This window comes from Bos mutus, chromosome 5 (genome assembly GCF_027580195.1).
Source record: "Bos mutus isolate GX-2022 chromosome 5, NWIPB_WYAK_1.1, whole genome shotgun sequence".
Lineage (NCBI taxonomy): Eukaryota > Metazoa > Chordata > Mammalia > Artiodactyla > Bovidae > Bos > Bos mutus.
In genome coordinates, this window is record NC_091621.1 from 70,170,591 (window position 1) to 70,190,072 (window position 19,482).

Here is a 19,482-nt window from a genome sequence, read left to right on the forward strand (position 1 = left end):
AATGTCTCTGCCTTTTAATGACTGTGTACATTTAAAATGTTCTAGGCATGTTATAGTATTCTAGTGTCCTCTACAAAATCGAAGACAAAGAATTGATTATGCTGTCCTAGAAAATATTCTCAGTGGGGTTTCTGGCATAAATGAGCTCTATGTTTTACTGCACTATTTGCATTATATAATGAAGATCTAAGAAGTTTACAAAGAGCAGATAGAATTGACCACAACATTATAGTGAATTAAATGATCAGTTATATAAAAGTGAATACTAAAATTTCAACTGTAAACTCTATTATTTCAAAATAGATAAAAAATAAATGTTGAGGCTGATGGGATTCCATGCATTATCTCACTCAATATTTTCTATGCCAAGTTCTCAGCATTCAAAACATCCATGTGATTTTATAACTTCAGCAAAAGCAAAGCTCTGTAGATGCTATATATGCCTATACATCCTGGAAGAAAGTCTTACTTTAGAGAATGAGACTCGTGGCTGATACATCTGGAGCATGTTATAGGTTGACAGAATATTTTTGTTCAAAATGTGTTCTATCGTTTGCATGTCCTTTATGTTTTTCTGCATCAGTGATGCTTGTGTCAGCTTGATCATTTTCAAAGGCATGGCCTGAATCTCTGACTCTGCCACAGTCAAGTATTTTTTATGCACTTCCTGGCAGGCCTAGGGTGATGCATAAGCAGGTTTCACCTGGGGCCAGACAGTGGTTGACTGGAAGCACTGTTTGGCAGCTGTGAGTGATTCAGCCTGGGTAAAGAAGTGTTGACAGGATCAGACCCTGATAATGTGGCAGAAAAGTACCTTGTATTCCACAGGTCCAAACAGTTGAATTGCAAGGGCAGTTTATTGAAGGACAGTGTATCTACTGACCAGGAAACTTACAATACTTTCTTAAGTGGCTTCCCAATTTAGTCAGCAGAAAACATCCATGACTTCTCAGTCACTTCTACGTGGACTCTGTCTTGGAGCTACCCTACTTAGAATGATGTCTGTTCCATTTAGATATAACAAAGAAAGTTAATGCATGCTTTGTATAACCTAGATACTGGTGCACGATCAAATCAGAATTCTTAATATTCCACATGGGAGACAGCATGATCAGTCTACAGTCCACACCTCATTTAACTTATTAATTTAACCTCCATCCTTCCCTGTCCCCAGTTCTCGACTTCTTATCAAGATACTTTAGAAAAAAAGAAAATGCAATGATTTAAGTTATACTATCTTTCCTTGGCTCAGCTTTAATAAAATGCAAAACAGTGGGAAAACATGAAATAGAAAATAAACACTATATGCTGAATTTTCAGTAATGAAATAAGAATTTCAAATGAAAGTTAAAATAACAACAAATCAAATTCTATGTATGTTGCATTTAGTGGTTTTTAAACACTAAAAGTTAAGGAAAGGAACATATTTTGATACTATGTGACTTTGATACATAGACTAAATGGATCTAGTTTGAGTTCCTTTGGTTCAAACACTATTTATCTTGGTTTTATATTTCTGTTGGTTTTAACAGGTCTTTCTGGATTGTTAGTTTCTATTGTCTGTTTTTCAGAGAAGGCAATGGCAACCCACTCCAGTACTCTTGCCTGGAAAATCCCATGGATGGAGGAGCCTGGTAGGCTGCAGTCCATGGGGTCTCGAAGAGTCAGACACGACTGAGCGACTTCACTTTCACTTTTCACTTTCATGCATTGGAGAAGAAAATGGCAATCCAATCCAGTGTTCTTGCCTGGAGAATCCCAGGGACTGCGGAACCTGGTGAGCTGCCGTCTATGGGGTCGCACAGAGTCAGACACGACTGAAGCAACTTAGCAGGTAGCAGGATTGTCTGTTTTATAAATCTCAGTTTTCTCAATACTATTCATTTCAAAATATTTTAACTTTCTTAAATTTAATTCAATAAACATTTATAGGGAAAAGTAAAAAATCATACATTATTTTATTTTATTTTTCCCTCATCCTGGGAAAGACTGAAGGCAAAACGAGAAGTGGGGTAACAAAGGCTGAGATGGTTAGATTAGATACCATTAGATATTAGGTAAAATTAGATACCATCACCTACTCAGTGGACATGAGTTTGAGCCGACTCCGGGAGATAATGAAGGACAGGGAAGCCTGGCATGCTGCAGTCCATGGGCTCACAGAGTCGGACACAACTTACTGACTGAACAACATTTTTTTAAATGACCATAATAATTTAAATCCTGTCCTCTTAATGAAACAACTTTGGTATGCTGTCACATTGATAGTTAAAATATCTGGAAATGGAAGTGAAAAAGGGCTCAAAATGAAAACATCATATGCAAATAAAGAAATGAAAACTATATTTCACATACATTTCATAATTATGTTATCAATTCTTTTTAAAATGTTAAAGTGCAAAAAAAAGGATTTTTTTCACGTAAAAAAAAATTGTACCTGTTATTTTGAGGTTCATGTGCTTTAGTTTTAGCACTGATATCATAAATAAAATGCTGCTGGGTAATTATTATTCTATTTTCAGCTGTTGTATTTCCCAAGATGGTGATAACGGGATAACCCATCTGGAGAGTCCACTGATCCATTACTTCTTGTATATTTACGTATTTTCCATTCCTTTTTTAAAGCCTTTATAATTAAAATTGTATAAATTAATTTTATAAACATGAATTATAAACATAATTAACATTAAACCATTTTCATGTTTACCTTTATGACTTATTTCAGGATGAAAACACTTAAAATCAGTGAAACTAATATACTGTGTTAGTAAAATTAATCTTCTTGCCTTAGCTTAAGCTTCATGTGTATATAACAGAAATGAAAGCTTTATCAATATTAACATTTTTAACCTAATGGAGGATAAAACATATTTTATTGTTAAAGCAAGTACTTGAAGCATCATTAACATATCCAGTGTGTCTAGTATTAAATGCTTCTATTCATTTATAGAGAAAAAATTCTTTACCGTCAATATTTCACTCAAACATGAATATCTGACACCATATTAAAATCAGATTTCAGAAGTATTATCATATTTGAAACTAGGCAAGGTATCTTAACAATTTGTAGCTGAATTAATTTTTAAACCTCATCATCCTTATAATACATCAAATACAAAACAAGAAAGCATATCAAGAAAAGGGAAACATAAAAAGTGAAAACAAACCATCAGTGTCAATAAAAGTTATGAATGTTTTATAAACTCAATTCAAATATTCAGGAAGAGGCTTTGGTTTTCAAGCTTCCTATACTTTACCTCTGACAGTGTATTCCAGAGATCATTTCTGGCTGCATTGCCATACTTATGAATAGTTAAGTAATCCTACAAAGAATATAAAATAGTAATTAAAATTCAAAGGCTAAGTAATTTCCAGTAAACACATTTGTTTCTCAGTTTAATTAATTATTTCCAATTGTTGGAACTATATTAAAACGATAAAGACATGCCAAAAAATAAAAGAATCTCATTTTAAAATATTCCAAAGAGATTGAACTACAGCATATTTTTAATTAAATCATCAAACAGTACTAATCTCTTAAAATTTATTTTCATATATGTCATCACTTCTTATGGATTTCCAGGGTCAAATATCTTCCTCAAATTTAGCAAGTTAAACTCAGGCAATTTTGAAGAAACCACTTATGCAGTGAAATATTTAGGGGAAACTTTCTCATCAGGATTTCATGCTGAAGTGTTGAAAACATATTTTGTCTTATGGGAAAAGAAAAAAAGAAACCAAAAACCTGACTTATATGTACAAATGCGAAGAGGGATTGTTTTGCCAAAAAGGTGATGACTATCTCCATGACCTCTCCAGTTACCTAGTCTCTCTGCAAAGGACAGGCTGCCTTGTACAAAACGATACATGCTTATTTTCATGAGCTTGAAACACATTAATATTTAATAAAAAAATCAATCCTGAGTTTATATACTATTTTAAAGCTTAGGGCTTCACATTTTCCATTTTCCATCACTAGTAGTTAACTGTATATACTTCTGTTTCATGTCTTTCTAAGAAGCATGGTTTATGTCACTGTGAATATGTTATTTATGACTCCTTGACATTATTTTTTTCTGAATCCAAAGTGGAAAGATATAAAACAGTATCCCCTCATTCATCTGAAATTTCATGATCTCTAGAACACGTAGGTAGTAGGCAAAATTCTAATTTACATCATAGTACTAAAACTGAAAAAAAAAATGCTGACTCCTTTCAGTACTTTATGTAGAGTGGAATACTTTGGGGATAATTAAAGTTGGGGAAGAAAATTTTCTGAAATACAAATTGTAGCACCTGTGACAGATTCCGCTTTCTTGGCAACTCACAGCACAGCAAATGGCAACCCCTGCTTAATCAGACCCGTAGAGATGCAACGCCCAACACTCAGCAATCACAAATACATCGTCACCATCAAGTGTTAGGAATAACTTTACTGAAAAATTACAAGTGAATGACCAATCTGAATCCTAATTTTGTCTTTGAACCTGCCATATGAAGCATTTCCATTTAGATCCCAGGGACCAGGATTTAAATCAGTTATTTCAGATTTAGTTTTCAGAATTATTTTTTATACTTGTTTAGCATTTAAATCGGAGAAGGCAATGGCACCCCACTCCAGTACTCTTGCCTGAAAAATCCCATGGATGGAGGAGCCTGGTGGGCTGCAGTCCATGGGGTCGCTAGGAGTTGGATACGGCTGAGCGACTTCACTTTATTTTTTCACTTTCATGCATTGGAGAAGGAAATGGCAACCCACTCCAGTGTTCTTGCCTGGAGAATCCCAGGGACGGGGGAGCCTGGTGGGCTGCCGTCTAGGGGGTCGCACAGAGTCGGACACAACTGAAGCGACTTAGCAGTAGCAGCAGCAGCATCTAAATTGGAGAAGGAAATGGCAACCACTCCAGTACCTTTGCCCAGAAAATCCCATGGACGGAGGAGCCCGGTAGACTACAGTCCATGGGGTTGCAAAGAGTCAGACACGACTGAGCAACTAAACTGGGGAAAAACAGGAATTATGAAACATAAATTTAAATTGTATTTTCCCTGTAGCTCAAACAGTGAAGAAAATGCCTGCAATTCGTGAGACCAGGGTCCAGTCTCTGGGTCGGGAAGATCCTCTGGAGAAGGAAATGGCAATCCATTCCAGTATTCTTGCCAGGAAAATCTCATAGACAGAGAAGCCTGGAGAGCTACAGTTCATGGGGTTGCAAAGAGTTGGACATGATGGAGCGACTAATACTAACACCAATGAAAAAGCATTAAAAGTAGAACTATTTATTATTGGGTTCTGCTTATGGATAGTGCTGCTCAAATAATCCAAAAGAGAGAACAAAGGAATACTACACAGACCTTGAAGGTCCAGTAGATAACTACAGGTTTCTCTTCACAGGCAGACCATAAAAATCCAGTGGTTCGTGAGATCAGTTGTCCTGGGCCCAATGGTAATCAACTTGAGCTCTTGGTTCACTCCTCAATTTAGAATAAATTGCTTCAAATGTACGTTTCAAGCAAGCTGAAATGGCAATTATCCAAGCTTGGCAAGGCGTTCCAACTTGCCTGCCTCAATATTCAAGGCAGCTCATGCCTTCTTGGCCTGCCAGCAGACCCATTCAGTTTTGGGGTGTTCTAGAATCCTACGCATGTCATCTCTTTTCTCTACAATAAAACCCAAATGTTTTCCTCAGTTATTGTAGCCTTCCTCTTGCACAAATATAGTCATATTTTGAATTGAAATTTTGTTTGGTCTTTGTAGAATTACAGAAAAACGTAAAGAACAGTGTGCTTTTTTGATGATCAATCATTTATTTCTTTGTTCATTCTACAAAATGTAAGGTGCACTCTGCCTGTGCCAGGCAGCCTACCAGGAGCTGGGCAGCAGTGGTGGATAAGGTGTACTGAGGACTGCAAATGAGACAACCTGTGGAAGGAGGGTTCTGTGACTGAAGGCGGGCAAGCTGTGGTGCAAGAACCACTTGACAAGATGAATGAAACATTTGATATGAGTTTGAATAAGACTTTAAGCTCCTTTCAAAACTACAAGCCAATGAATATGGAGATGGCTGGAGTTGTGAACCAGAAATGAAAACTTATATTATGTGTATGAAAGTCAATCAATTTGACATTACAATACAAAGCAGAAAAATGATTTAATATTAACTCTGTAAAGAGAATTGTGGGTTCTCTACACAAAGTATTTCAGAAACAGTAGAGCTGTTGAAAAGAATGAAACAAAGATGGCCATCATATTCTAAAGGAATATAACTAACAATATAAACTGATTAAAAGTTAAAAGCATGTTAAGCACAAGTATAGTCTGATACATAAAGTGCAGGAATGGAAGTCTGACTGTTCAAATCCATCCTCCAATGCTTCCTAGTTAAATGATCCTTGGCAAGTCACTTAACTTCTTTGTGACTATCTTCATACCCATAAAAATAAGGATAATAAAAGTAACTGCTACATAGAGGTTTTCTGAGGATTAAATGATTTAATATCGATACAATCTTTAAAAGTGAAGAGTGCCTAATACAGTAATGTCTATTCAATAGACAGTAGCTGCTATAATCTTTTTAATCATTTCCAGCTACAGGTTGGAAAACAGAGTAACAAAAAAAAAGGCATCATTAACGGTAATAAAGAACATAGTACATGAGAACAATAATATTTGTCTCCCTTTTAGCTGTGTAAGTTGCTTTATATTTTTTCATTAAATCCCATGACAACATTTATGAGTTAGGTGTTAATATTATCACTCAATAAATCCAAACACCAGAACTGAGAGACTCCAGCCCATGTCCAAATCCTATACCTGTCTATACAACTTCTGACCCAAATCTAGTATCTGTGAGATGACACACAGGTGACTAAGAGTTTTGTTCAAAGCTGAACTCATCATCCTCCCCCGCATCAGCTCCTTTTGGGAGCACTTCCCCAGGAATAACCCTCCATCCACTGCAACCAGAAATCAAACAAGATGGCTCTCTTCCCCTCCCCACTACATTCAGATAATGATAAAACATTCTCCCAATACTCCCCGTTCCTTTCGCCTGTTTCACAATGACTCTACACTATTTTGTCCAGATATACTGACTACTGCTATTATTTCTGTTTTCTCCCTCTAAAATCTAATCAAATCACTCAGCCATGCATAACTACTTTTCATCAAATACATACATGAATCCCTGCTGTATTCAGAATGTCATTCAAACACACTTCAGTGTAACTTAAAGGTGTCCCTCATGGTCTGGTCTCTCTGTACTGCTCCAATCCCACCCACTACATTGTTGCCTCCCTGCCTCAATTAAGTTATTTGCAGCTTTCTTGAAGCAGGTGCCTACTGACTACTTTCCCCCTTGTCTAGCTCCCTACACATGCAGTTCTCTACGTACTCTTTTCTCCTTTGCCCATTTGAATTCAATTCAATCTCCAGGACTCAAACTTACTTTTGTTTCCTCTGGAATCCTTTCTTTTGCATTCCCACTCTCTTCCTAATTCTGAGTTAAGTACCCCTCATATTCTCACATTTCAATATATAGCAGCAATTATCACACTGTGTCATGACTGCTTGTTAGTTAGTCTGGCTGCCCACGTAGTCTGTTAACTCCATGAGAGTGAGATCCCACGATTACCATTTACTGCTATTGAGCCAGCACATATGTGTCCAGCCTGGTATCAGTACATGTTCAATATATTTGCGAGATTTCTGACTTTCCTTACACAAAATGCCTTTCTGCTGACAGCTGACAATGCAGAGAGAGAGATTTCTTGTACCTAAAACATTTCCCCCCAAACACCATCTTTAAACACTTATAGAGGAATTTATTATTTCAGTGCTTATTTGTCAGAGATATAACTTGCATTGATGTATACAGCTGGCTGTGATGTCATCAAGAGTGTACACTATATTGGATATGAGACCATTTTTTGTTTTACTTTCTTGGCTAACAAGTAACACAGTTCATAACATTTTATGTATAAAAGCCAGAGGGACTAAAAAAGACAAAGGGAAAAGTAAAAAGTGCACTGAAGAAGTAAAGCATTATTATCTTTTAAGATTTACATAGAAATAATTATGGAATACTTACTCTCCTATTAATAGGCCCTTCAGCATGCTGAAACAGAGGATCAAACATATATAGGGTGTATTCTTTATGACATGGAGGGAGAGTTTGACAAAATTCAAAGACGTTTAGCTGCAAGTAACAAAAAATCCAGCCTGGAATGACTTTTTTTTCAATAACAAGATTTATTTTTTCCAACTATAAGAAGATGAGATAGTGCTACAGCTCTTTTCCAGTGGAATTCTTTAGGCTCCACATTTACCTAAGTTTGGCTTCATCTTCAGGTTTGGGGTTAGATTGCTGAAGCAATCCCAGTCAACATACTCAGATGGAACACTGCACAGAGGAAATAAGGACTTTCTTCCTAGGGATCTCTCTTTAAAAATTAGGAAAAGTCTCCGGACTTCCCTGGTGGTCCAGGGGCTAAGATTCCAAGCTCTGACTGCAGGGGGTCAGAGGTTCAACTCCTGGTCAGGGAACTAGATCCCACATGTCGCGACCAAGACCCAATGCACCCAAATAAATAAATAAACAAAAACAAATAAATATATTCTTTAAAAAATCAGGAAAACTCTCCCTCAAATCCTACATCAAACCCCCATGTTTCCCATTTAACAGAATTGTATTATGTGCTGTAGCCAAAATCAGTTAGTGAAACATTTGGGGGAAATTGCACAGGTCAGGACCCTGTCCTGTGAAGTAAATGATTATATAGACATGGATGAGAGCCCAAACAAAATCAAAACATGCTTGATAAGAAGGAAAAGGAGACTAGCTTATGGGTAGGCCACCAACCGTGTTTTCTCCAGTGAGACAAAGGATGCAAGTATGGGCCTCAGTGACGTTGGGAGGCAGGACCCCATCTACTTGTAAGAACCATCTGGGCAATGCCAGGTAAATTGGGCATTGGTTTTTCTATGTGTCAGGAAGTTTAAAGCAAGGGTTTGAAATATTGTTCCTTTCTATTAAGAATAATTGTAGCTCAAAATATTTGTAATGGACATTTGTCATTCCTCTGTCTTTCCAGCATTTAAAATACCACTTTTATATGAGGGTAATAACTCATCACGTAATCTTACAGGGAAGTGAGGGCTCTCTCGCTTAGAAATGGAAGGGATGAAATTCTCTCCTCTCCACTCTCCCTGGCAGCTAAAGCATGGACACAAGTGGACACTTCATCCCAGGGCAGTGACTCCTACAGGATCAAAGCACAGGAGCAGGAAGAGTTGCAATCACATTGCCTGTGACGGTGACACTGAGGGCCCAGGAACAGCTATGCTAATGGCAGCAACTGCACCAACCAGCCTTACGACATGACCGTGGCTACGTTTCTTCATTTCTGAGTCTTCCTTGCATGCATGTGAGCTGAGTTGCTTCAGTCATGCCTAACTCTTTGTGACCCCATGGACTGTAGCCTGCCCGGCTCCTCTGTCCACAGAGATTCTCCAGGCAAGAATACTGGAGTGGGTCGCCATGCCCTCCTCCAGGGGAATCTTTGCAACTGAGGGATTGAACCCATATCTCTTCTGTCTCTTGCACTGAGTGCTTTACCACTAGTGCCACCTGGGAAGCCCCTGTGATGCTTTCTTAGTTACGATTATCTGTTTTGTAAGCCTGATTCTCCAGCCTTCCCAGTGAGTCCAACGACTGGCCTGAAGTGTTAGTCACTAAGTCATGTCCAACTCTTTGCAACCCCATACTATACTGAACTATACTGTCCATGGAATTCTCCACATAAGAATACTGGAGTGGGTTGCCATTTCCTTATTCAGGGGATCTTCCTGACCCAGGGATCGAAACTGTCATCTGCAAACACTGAGAGCTTTACTTCTTCTTTTCCAATCTGGATTCCTTTTATTTCTTTTTCTTCTCTGATTGTTGTAGCCAGGACTTCCAGAACTATCTTGAATAATAGCGCTGAAAGTGGACACCCTTGTCTTGTTCCTGATCTTAGGCAGAATGCATTCAGTTTTTCATCATTGAGAATAATGTTTGCTATAGGCTTATCATATATGGCCTTTACTATGTTGAGGTAAGTTCCTTCTATGCCCATTTTCTGAAGAGTTTTAATCATAAATGGGTGCAAATTTTGTCAAAGGCTTTCTCTGGACACTCAATGACATAAATCAAAGCAAGATCCTCTATGATCCACCTCCTAGAGTAATGAAAATAAAAGCAAAATAAGCAAGCAGGACCTGATTAAACTGAAAAGCTGTTTCACAGCAAAGGAAACTATAAGCAAGGTGAAAAGACAACCCTCAGAATGGGAGAAAATAATAGCAAATGAAACAACTGACAAAGGATTAATTTCCAAAATATACAAGCAGCTCATACAACTCAATACCAGAAAAACAAACAACCCAATCAGAAAGTGAGGAAAAGACCTAAACAGACATTTCTCCAAAGAAGACATACAGATGGCTGACAAACACGTGAAAAGATGCTCAACATCACTCATTATTAGAGAAATGCAAATCAAAACCACAATGCGATATCACCTCACACTAGTCAGAATGTCCATCATTGAAAAGTCTACAAACAATAAATGCTGGAGGGGGTGTGGAGAAAAGGGAATGCCCTTGTATTGTTGGTGGGAATATAAATTGATACAGCCACTATGGAAGACCATATGGAGATCCCTTTAAAAACTAAGAATAAAACCACCATATGACCCATTAATCCCACTCCTAGGCATATACCCTGAGGAAACCAAAATTGAAAGAGAAACATGTATTCCATTGTTCATTGCAGCATTATTCACAATAGCTGAAACATGGAAGCAACCTAGATGCCTATCAACAGATGAATGGATAAAGAAGTTGTGGTATATATACACAATGGAATATTATTCAGCCACAAAAAGGAGTGCATTTGAGTCCGTTCTAATGAGGTGGATGATCCTAGAACCTAATATTCAGAGTGAAGTAAGTCAGAAAGAGAAAGATAAATATCATAATCTAATGCATATAAATGGAATCTAGAAAAATGGTATTGAAGAATTTATCTACAGAGCAGCAATGGAGAAACAGACATAGAGGATAGACTTACGGACATGGGGAGAGGGGAGGAGAGGGTGAGATGTATGCAAAGAGTAACATGGAAACTTACATTACTATATCGTAAAATAGATAGCCAACAGGAATTTGCTGTATGGCTCAGGAAACTCAAACAGGGGCTCTGTATCAACCTAGAGGGGTGGGATGGGGTGGGAGATGAGAGGGAGGGTCAACAGGGAGGACATATATGTATACCTACAGCTGATTCATGTTGAGGTTTGACAGAAAACAACAAAATTCTGTAAAGCAATTATCCTTCAGTAAAAAATAAATTATTTTTAAAAAAACCATTTGAAGTCGGGCCATGCATTTCAGAGGACGCTTCTACATTCCCTGACCTTGAGAAACAGAAATAAGAGACTGAAACAGTGACAGATGACCAACTGAATCACAAGAAAGCTCGGCTGCAGCTCAAAATAATAGTTGGGTTAATACATGAAGACTGGCTGGACATTATGAAATTAAGTAAAAGTGAGTAGCAAAGTATTGAAAAGGCATTATGGAAAATAACAGCATGCTTGTATTTTAATTCTATTAAATAAGAACACGATAGAAAGGTATAAATAATTATGAAATGTTTGTTATTAAATTACAACAGTTTCCAAGAGGAAACTCAGTAAAAATAGAAACCATTATCAAACATTTTGAGGTACAGCAGTTTCTGACTACAAGATACAATGAAAAAGAAACGGAATTTCAGAAGGAATGTTGTTTGAACAGCTAGAGCAATAATAGTTGAAAAGTCAGTTATATCATTGTTTGCAGACCAGTTTGATTTTTTAAATGTGTGCTTAACTTAAATTAACTTTCAGAAGTTGCTTAGTTACAGAAGTACTCATATTTCTGTAGGAACAAAAAGGCATTTTACTCTTTTAAAAATCCCTTATGCCACCTAATGAGTATAAATTTTGTAAACATCAGTATTCTTTCTTAAAGTTGTGAATATGCCAGAAAATTTTACATCAAAACAACCTGCTAGCCCATGAAAGATGTTTTGTTTGTTTGTCTTAAATTATAGACAGTGGCATGTTCTCAATTCAGTTCTGTTTTCACATATCTCTTATTTAGCAATTTTAGACCATACCATTCATGCCCCAACACGCAGGAACATCACCAGAGAGGCAATATTGCCGCTGCTGAATTTGTACTCCCATTCCAGAACAACCTGACAGGGTCTTACACCCGTCAGCAAAGTAGTGTGAATGTAAGTCTATACGGGTATTCTGGGTACTCAAATATCCCCCCCTCTCGCTTCTACTGCTAGCTTGAAGTATTACTGAGACATAAAGTGAATCTAGGTAAAACTGAAGTTTGTGAATTCCTTTTTTCAAAGGCCCGGGTAAAGGGTTTTGACCACAGCAAGCTCACACAATAGATACAATATATCCTGGCTGGTAAAAATACACTGCCTTTTGTAAATCAAGATGCCCACTGACTGCAAGCCATGTATATGGAGTTTTCTTACTCAGCGCTGGTGAGTCACTGAGAAGAAAATGAAACTCAATTGAGAAAGAGATTATGATGTGCATATTCAGGAAAACTAAGAATTCAAGCCAATCTTTAACAGCCGTGTGATCTTGGGTAAGATATCTAATTTCTCTAAGCCTTAATTTCTTCAACTGGGAAAAGTAGATAATATAGTACTTACTTGAGAACAGTGTGCATAGAAAATGAAATAAAACAAGTAAAGCACTTAGGGGAAAAAAAAAAGTCTGCCACCCAAAGAAGCTGAGAAACTAGTTATTTTAAGATCAAGCTCAAGGGGAAAAATAGTCTAGAGTCAACATCTTCTTCAACCTTGTCTCCAAGAGAAGTCAAAATGTTCTAGAGAACCAAGGTAGGGAAATTAAATGGACTAACCTGTAAGAGGAAAGTGCTCAGAGGAATCTTATTTTTAGTTTGAAAAAAGTAAAACTGCAAGAAAAAGATTGAGATCAAGGTTTCTTTATATGTGAGAAAAGCTTAGAAACCTCCCGTACCCCAGTCTGAGGAAAGAAAGAGGCCTGGACTCTAAAAGTCTGCTTTTCACAGAGGTCTTCTGAGGTGCCGAGACCACTGATGAGAGGGCGGGGCAGTCACTAGTTAGCTCCTCAGCACGAAACAGCCACACCTAGGTGAGCAGCAAAGTGCCAAGGACACTAACCTGCAGGGCACCAGAAAGGCAAGGCTTGAACAAGATTCATACCAAACACTCAAGCAATAACACTGTCTCAACTCTTCCCTGAAACTTCCACGACTGCTTGTCAGGGTGGATGTGAACACAGGGCTCTTCACCATGTGTTCTGGACTGACAAAGCTCCCTAGAACATCCTCCTATTAGTGGGAGTGACTAAGGGCAATTCCCTAAGGACGGATTAAATTTCCTGTAGGCTCAGAAGCATGGGGATGCCTTTTATTAAATGTTAAAATCACATATACTGATATGAACGATATATTATATTATATAAATAATACTGTTGACACTGTTACCTAGATAGAGAGTTACCTCTCAGATCCTTCCTGGTTTTGTCTCCCTGGTTATTCAGCTTCTGTTATAGTTGTATCTGAATCAGTTTCTAGCAGATAGCCTCATCTCCTTTGCAGCTCTGTTTTGCAATTAGACTAGCTGGCAACAACCCTGGACAAACTCAAGTATTTGCTTCTTAAAAACTTGCACAAGTATAGCTTAACATCACAGGAGAAAAATGATGCAATTTGAGCAGTTGAGTATTATTATAAATTCATAATCGCCAAACTCAAATAGGCACTCAGGACTACCAGGCAGCCGTGACTGCCTATGCATCCCAGTTCTCAGTCTTCAGACCTCGCTACCACGCAGCATGACCTCCCTTTCAGCTAGTGACTTGCCTCACAGAACACTAAAACACAGATTTTGGGATTCCTTGGTGGTCCAGTCGTTAGGACTCGATGCTTTCACTGCTGTGGGCTGGGTTTGACCCCCTGTTATGGAACTAAAGTTCCACAAGCCTTATGGTGTGACATAAATAAACAAATAGAATTCATCAGAAAATCAACTCCCTTATTTTCTGATTTCCAAATCTCCAAATGTCCTGGAAGTGTCTCTCTTACAGAAGACCTGCCTTTGTACTGTCTCAATAACCAAAGCCCCTGTTATCTTTTTCTTCTCCAGTGCTATCAACTTCTGTCCTGACTCCTTCTCTACCAGCCTAAAACTAGCACACCTGTCTCCCATTTTAAAACAAAAAAACAATGGAGTATTACTCAGCCATTAAAAAGAATACATTTGAATCAGTTCTAATAAGGTGGATAAAACTGGAGCCTATTATACAGAGTGAAGTAAGCCAGAAGGAAAAACACCAATACAGTATACTAACACATATATATGGAATTTAGAAAGATGGTAATAATAACCCTGTGTACGAGACAGCAAAAGAGACACTGATGTATAGAACAGTCTTATGGACTCTGTGGGAGAGGGAGAGGGTGGGAAGATTTGGGAGAATGGCATTGAAACATGTAAAATATCATGTATGAAACGAGATGCCAGTCCAGGTTTGATGCACGATACTGGATGCTTGGGGCTAGTGCACTGGGACAACCCAGAGGGATGGTATGGGGAGGGAGGAGGGAGGAGGGTTCAGGATGGGGAACACATATATACCTGTGGCAGATTCATTTTGATATTTGGCAAAACTAATACAATTATGTAAAGTTTAAAAATAAAATAAAATTAAAAAAAAAAAAAAACTTTCCTTTGCCCTCTAACCTACCTCCTCTGTTTTTCTGATCTCCTTCCTTGGCAAATTTAAAAAATTTTATCCCAAATACACTGTCTCTTCTTAGACATTTCCCACCCCTACCACCCTTTAACACAGTCCACTAAAGTCATTAAATATGCAAACTGCCAAAAGAAACACTTTTTAGTCTTTATTTTATTCCACCTCTCAGCTGCATTTAACCTCCTTGGTCACTTTCTTATTCTTGAAATATGCTTTTTTTCTTGACATGAGTGACAGCATATCACTGGCATTCTGCCTGCCTCTTTATTCTTCCTACCGGTGACTCAGATGGTGAAGAATCTGCCTGCGATGCAGGAGACCTGGGTTCGATCCCTGGGTCGGGAAGATCCCCTGGAGAAGGCATGGCAACACACTCCAGTATCCTTGCCTGGAAAATCCCATGGACAGAGGATCCTAGCGGGGGGCTACAGTCCATGGGGTCGCAAAGAGTCGAACATGACTGAGCAACTGACACTTACCTTGAAACAGCCTCTTTTACTAGCACCTTCTCTTCCTTCCACCTCCAACAATGTAGCGCTTCAGGACCAAGTTTCAGGCTTCCAACCCAGAAACTTCAGAATCATTCTTAGGTGCCTTTTCCTCCTCTCATACCACACTCTTGTGGATCTCTCCTACCACACTCTTCAGCCAATCTATCCCTAGGTTCATTTCATCCTACCGTCAAAAAACACTGAAATCTATGTCTCTATATATCTAGTCACTCTTTAAGCCTTTGCCATCTCTCACCCAGATATTAAACCATCTTCCTAATTTTTATTACCTGATTCCCCTACCAGTATACTGATTGCCCCAGTCCAAATGTATTACTATAATTAGCCAAATAATTATTTTAAGTATAAATAGAACCAGGTTGCATCCCAGTTTTAAAATTGGTGAATCACCTCCCACTGCAGTCAGAATAAAACCCAACCTTCTTAAGCACAGTGCACTTTGGCACTGCATAATTAGCTCCTGCTCTATCTCTTGCCCTGACTAACTCTGTTCATCTACACTAGCTCCTTTCTTTTCCTTGAACACACTGAGTTCCTCCCTCAGCCCTTCGTGCAAGCCCTTCCATCTTCCCAGAATGATCTCCCCCAACCCCTTTTCTCATCCTTCAGACCTCAGGACACATGCCTTCTTCTCAAGAAGGATTTTCTAAACACTCAGTCTAAAGTTGCCTGACCCATCCATCTTATATGTTCTGTCACAACATCCTATTTTTTTCCTACCTAGTATTTATCACACTTAGGAAACATATCTGTATTTGCCTTTTTCCTTTTTAGCATCAATCTTGTCCAAAAATATGATTCATGAGATCAGGGGGCATATCTGTTGTGTGCAGCATACCCTGAATATTTAAATACTTGGTACATATCATGGTGTCTGACATTGTGTGACCATGCAGTATGTGTGGAATAAAAGAGTGACTGCACATATCTGATGGGTGAACTACGTGGATATAAAGAGAGGCAGGAAGAGAAATCACAGTTTGGTTTATTAGCACAAAGGAAAGTTCTTGACACTAAAATGAGTTACTGCTCTTAAGCGGGAAATGATCTGTAACATAGTCATAGAGACAGACTTTGAGCAGAAGTGAAAAAGTGAATACAAGAGACTGATTGCAAAAGGAGTAAGATGCAGGATGACACACGGAAATCCCCATTTCTTTGTGTGACATACTAACACAGAGCCTTCTCTTCCATAGACAGAAATACAGAGGTAGATCAACATGGAATTTTGATAAGTTTGATAAGTAAGATAGGTTCCAAACACATAACTTAGGATAGGTTTTTATAGCACTCTTAAGCCACTTATTTTTAACATACGGCTTTTCACAACTTAATTTTGACATTTAAATATCAAAGAGGAAAAAGAATTCGTATATTACAGTTCATTATTTCTATAACTATTTATGAATAGTTTTAACTTTAAAAAAGGAAAACTAATTTTTTAAACAGATAGACACATGGATAAATATGTCATATAAAAGTAAGTGGTAACAGTGAAAGACAAGAGAATACATATGAAAAGTTCTCAATCTCATTTGTGATAAAAATACATACACTGAAATAGCAATTTTTTACTTATTAAATTGGTGAGAAATTTATTTTGAAAATAAGACACAATGTTGTCTGCTTAGTGTATTATAAAAATAGAACTTTCAAACTTTCTTTCTAAATTATGTATCTGAGAAGAAAAAATTGGTAGTATGTTTCCAAAAATATAGATTAAAAGAAAATCAAAATACAATTGGTAAATCTATAATTTAAAATTATTTCAGTGTTATTTATTTTACCAGTATTGGAAACCAATGTAAATGCTTGTCAACTAGGAAAAAATAAATAAAATGATTATGTACATCTATGCCATATTACTACTACTAAACTATGTACTAGAATCATCTAGCAATTATTAAAATAGGAGTTAAAAAAAATCTTCCCAACCTGGGAGGGTTTTTTTTTAGCATCAAAGCTTTTAATATTGCCAAATATATAGTTCTAGGCTATTACATGAACATTCTGAAAATAGAACATAATATAAGAGAAAAAATAAAAAAGGAAACGAAAGAAAACTGCTGATGCAAGAGCTAATTAGGTTAGAGGAAAATGCCTCTAAGGCAAGTTTGTTGTACCTCTGAACTAGTAATATAACCAAATGGTAATGTTTACAAGGAGAGAGTGTTTGTAGATAGGTATACATATCCCAGTATGTGCATATTTACATATTTACATAGACCAACATATATATATACACACACACACATATATATATGTCATACATCAGTCTAATATGTCAAATCGTTTCACAAATGTATTTTAAATAAAGTTATCAAAAACATCATTTTACAGTATGAACCCTATTAGTTAAAATGAAGATAGGGCTTCCCTGGTGGCTCAGATGGTAAAGAATCTGCCTGCAAAGCAGGACACCCAGGTTCAATACCTGGGTTGGGAAGATCTGCTGGAGAAGTGAATGACAACCCACTCCAGTATTCTTTCCTGGAGAATTCCATTGACAGAAAAGCCTGGTGGGCTACAGTCCATGGGGTCGCAAAGAGTCGGACATGACTGAGTGACTAACACTTTCACAGAATGAATATATCTTGAGCTCTTGACTAACAGGTAAAAGAAACCAGTAAGACTAAATTTCTAAGACCCCCCATTAATCTGGGTAAATGCTTGTGGGATAAACAAATAAAGATAAATGTCACTACCAATGAAGGCTTTTTAGTTAACGCTGTATAGTCACAGCAGTCAACTAACAACATTTATTTCAGAGGCAAAATGATAAGAATTCAATCAGTAGCTGTATATAAGCAAATTAATTAAAACTGATGAATAGAAGTTATTTTTCTCTGATTAAGAAATATGAATAGTCTTTGCTATTTATGTTTTTAAAGTACTCTTTTTATTAGAAATAGTATTCTATATTCTCAAATTCATAGAATCTTTCCTTAAAATTAATATTTTTTTCTCTATAGCATACTCAGTGAATTTAGCTTTGTAGTTGGTCTTTAATAAGCTAAATGCTAATTAGGTCAAATCCAATGACTAAACATGATCAATGATAGTATCATTATCATACAGTATTAAATGATGACAAAACATTACCATGAAGAGTTAATCAACCTTTCTACCTATAGCAAACCTAAAACTGCAGTGATTTAAGTGAGACAGGGAGAAATGTGAACAGAACCTGCCTATGGTCACTCAGTTTTATTGAAGCATCATTCAGCTACCACCTGATTAAAAACACAATACTATCTCTTCAGAAAGCAAATTCACTTTGACACACACTGTCTCTGTTCCTCTGTTATTTTCTGACTTCCCATTTATCTAAAAACTTACATGCAGGGAGCAAACCACTGTCTCACAAACATAAGCTTTCAGTTTTCAAATAAAAATCCTGTGTACACATGTAGCTTCTCATGGAACCCTGGTTATTGAGTATGTTGTTGCTACTGATAACCCCTATAGCTTTGTGCTGTCATTACCTTTAGGCTATCAGAATTTTATGAGCACAACCAATAATAATGATATTTAGTTCTTATCCACACCTCATTGCCTTACATTGATTTGCATAAGCAATTTCCACCCTGATAATTGGAGCCAAACATCTTTTTGTAGGTTACCTTATGGAAAAGAGCAGTTAAATACTAATCAAAAGAAATCTTTCTTTATTCAACCATATTTTAAATGATATTGAATTACTTTCATTGGATGAGCAGGAAGGTGACTCACTCTCTGACGGATTTTGAAGTGAGTTTATATCATGTTTAACAGTGATCTTTCTTTATAATTTTAGTTCCCTGGTGTTGCCTCTTAACAATGTAAAGAACGGTACTGCCAGGTTCAAATCATTAAAGCGATATTGTTTTGTTTGAAAAAAAGAAAAAAAAAAAACAGTAGTAGTATGTACTAATTATTTTTAATAGCTACTGAGTCAATGTTATCTGAGAATGTCAAAATTAAAATTACACCTTTATTCTTTTATTTCTAAAAACTCAAAGAAAAATTATAAAAAAAAATGTAACTAGGGAGATGAACACAAGTAAAAATCAACTAAGAAAGGTCAAAGTCATGTGAAACAATTCTATCTAAAAGAATCCTTCTCTGAATG

At 37.1% G+C, this 19,482-nt stretch overlaps 1 protein-coding gene across 1 annotated transcript in view; it reads right to left on the reverse strand.

The window, feature by feature from the left end:
- TRHDE (thyrotropin releasing hormone degrading enzyme) overlaps window positions 1–19,482 on the reverse strand; it is a 446,473-nt gene that overhangs the window by 100,734 nt on the left and 326,257 nt on the right. The window contains 2 exon segments of the mRNA XM_070371007.1: window positions 2,438–2,626; window positions 3,253–3,323. Of these exon segments, the coding sequence (XP_070227108.1) occupies window positions 2,438–2,626; window positions 3,253–3,323 (260 nt within the window).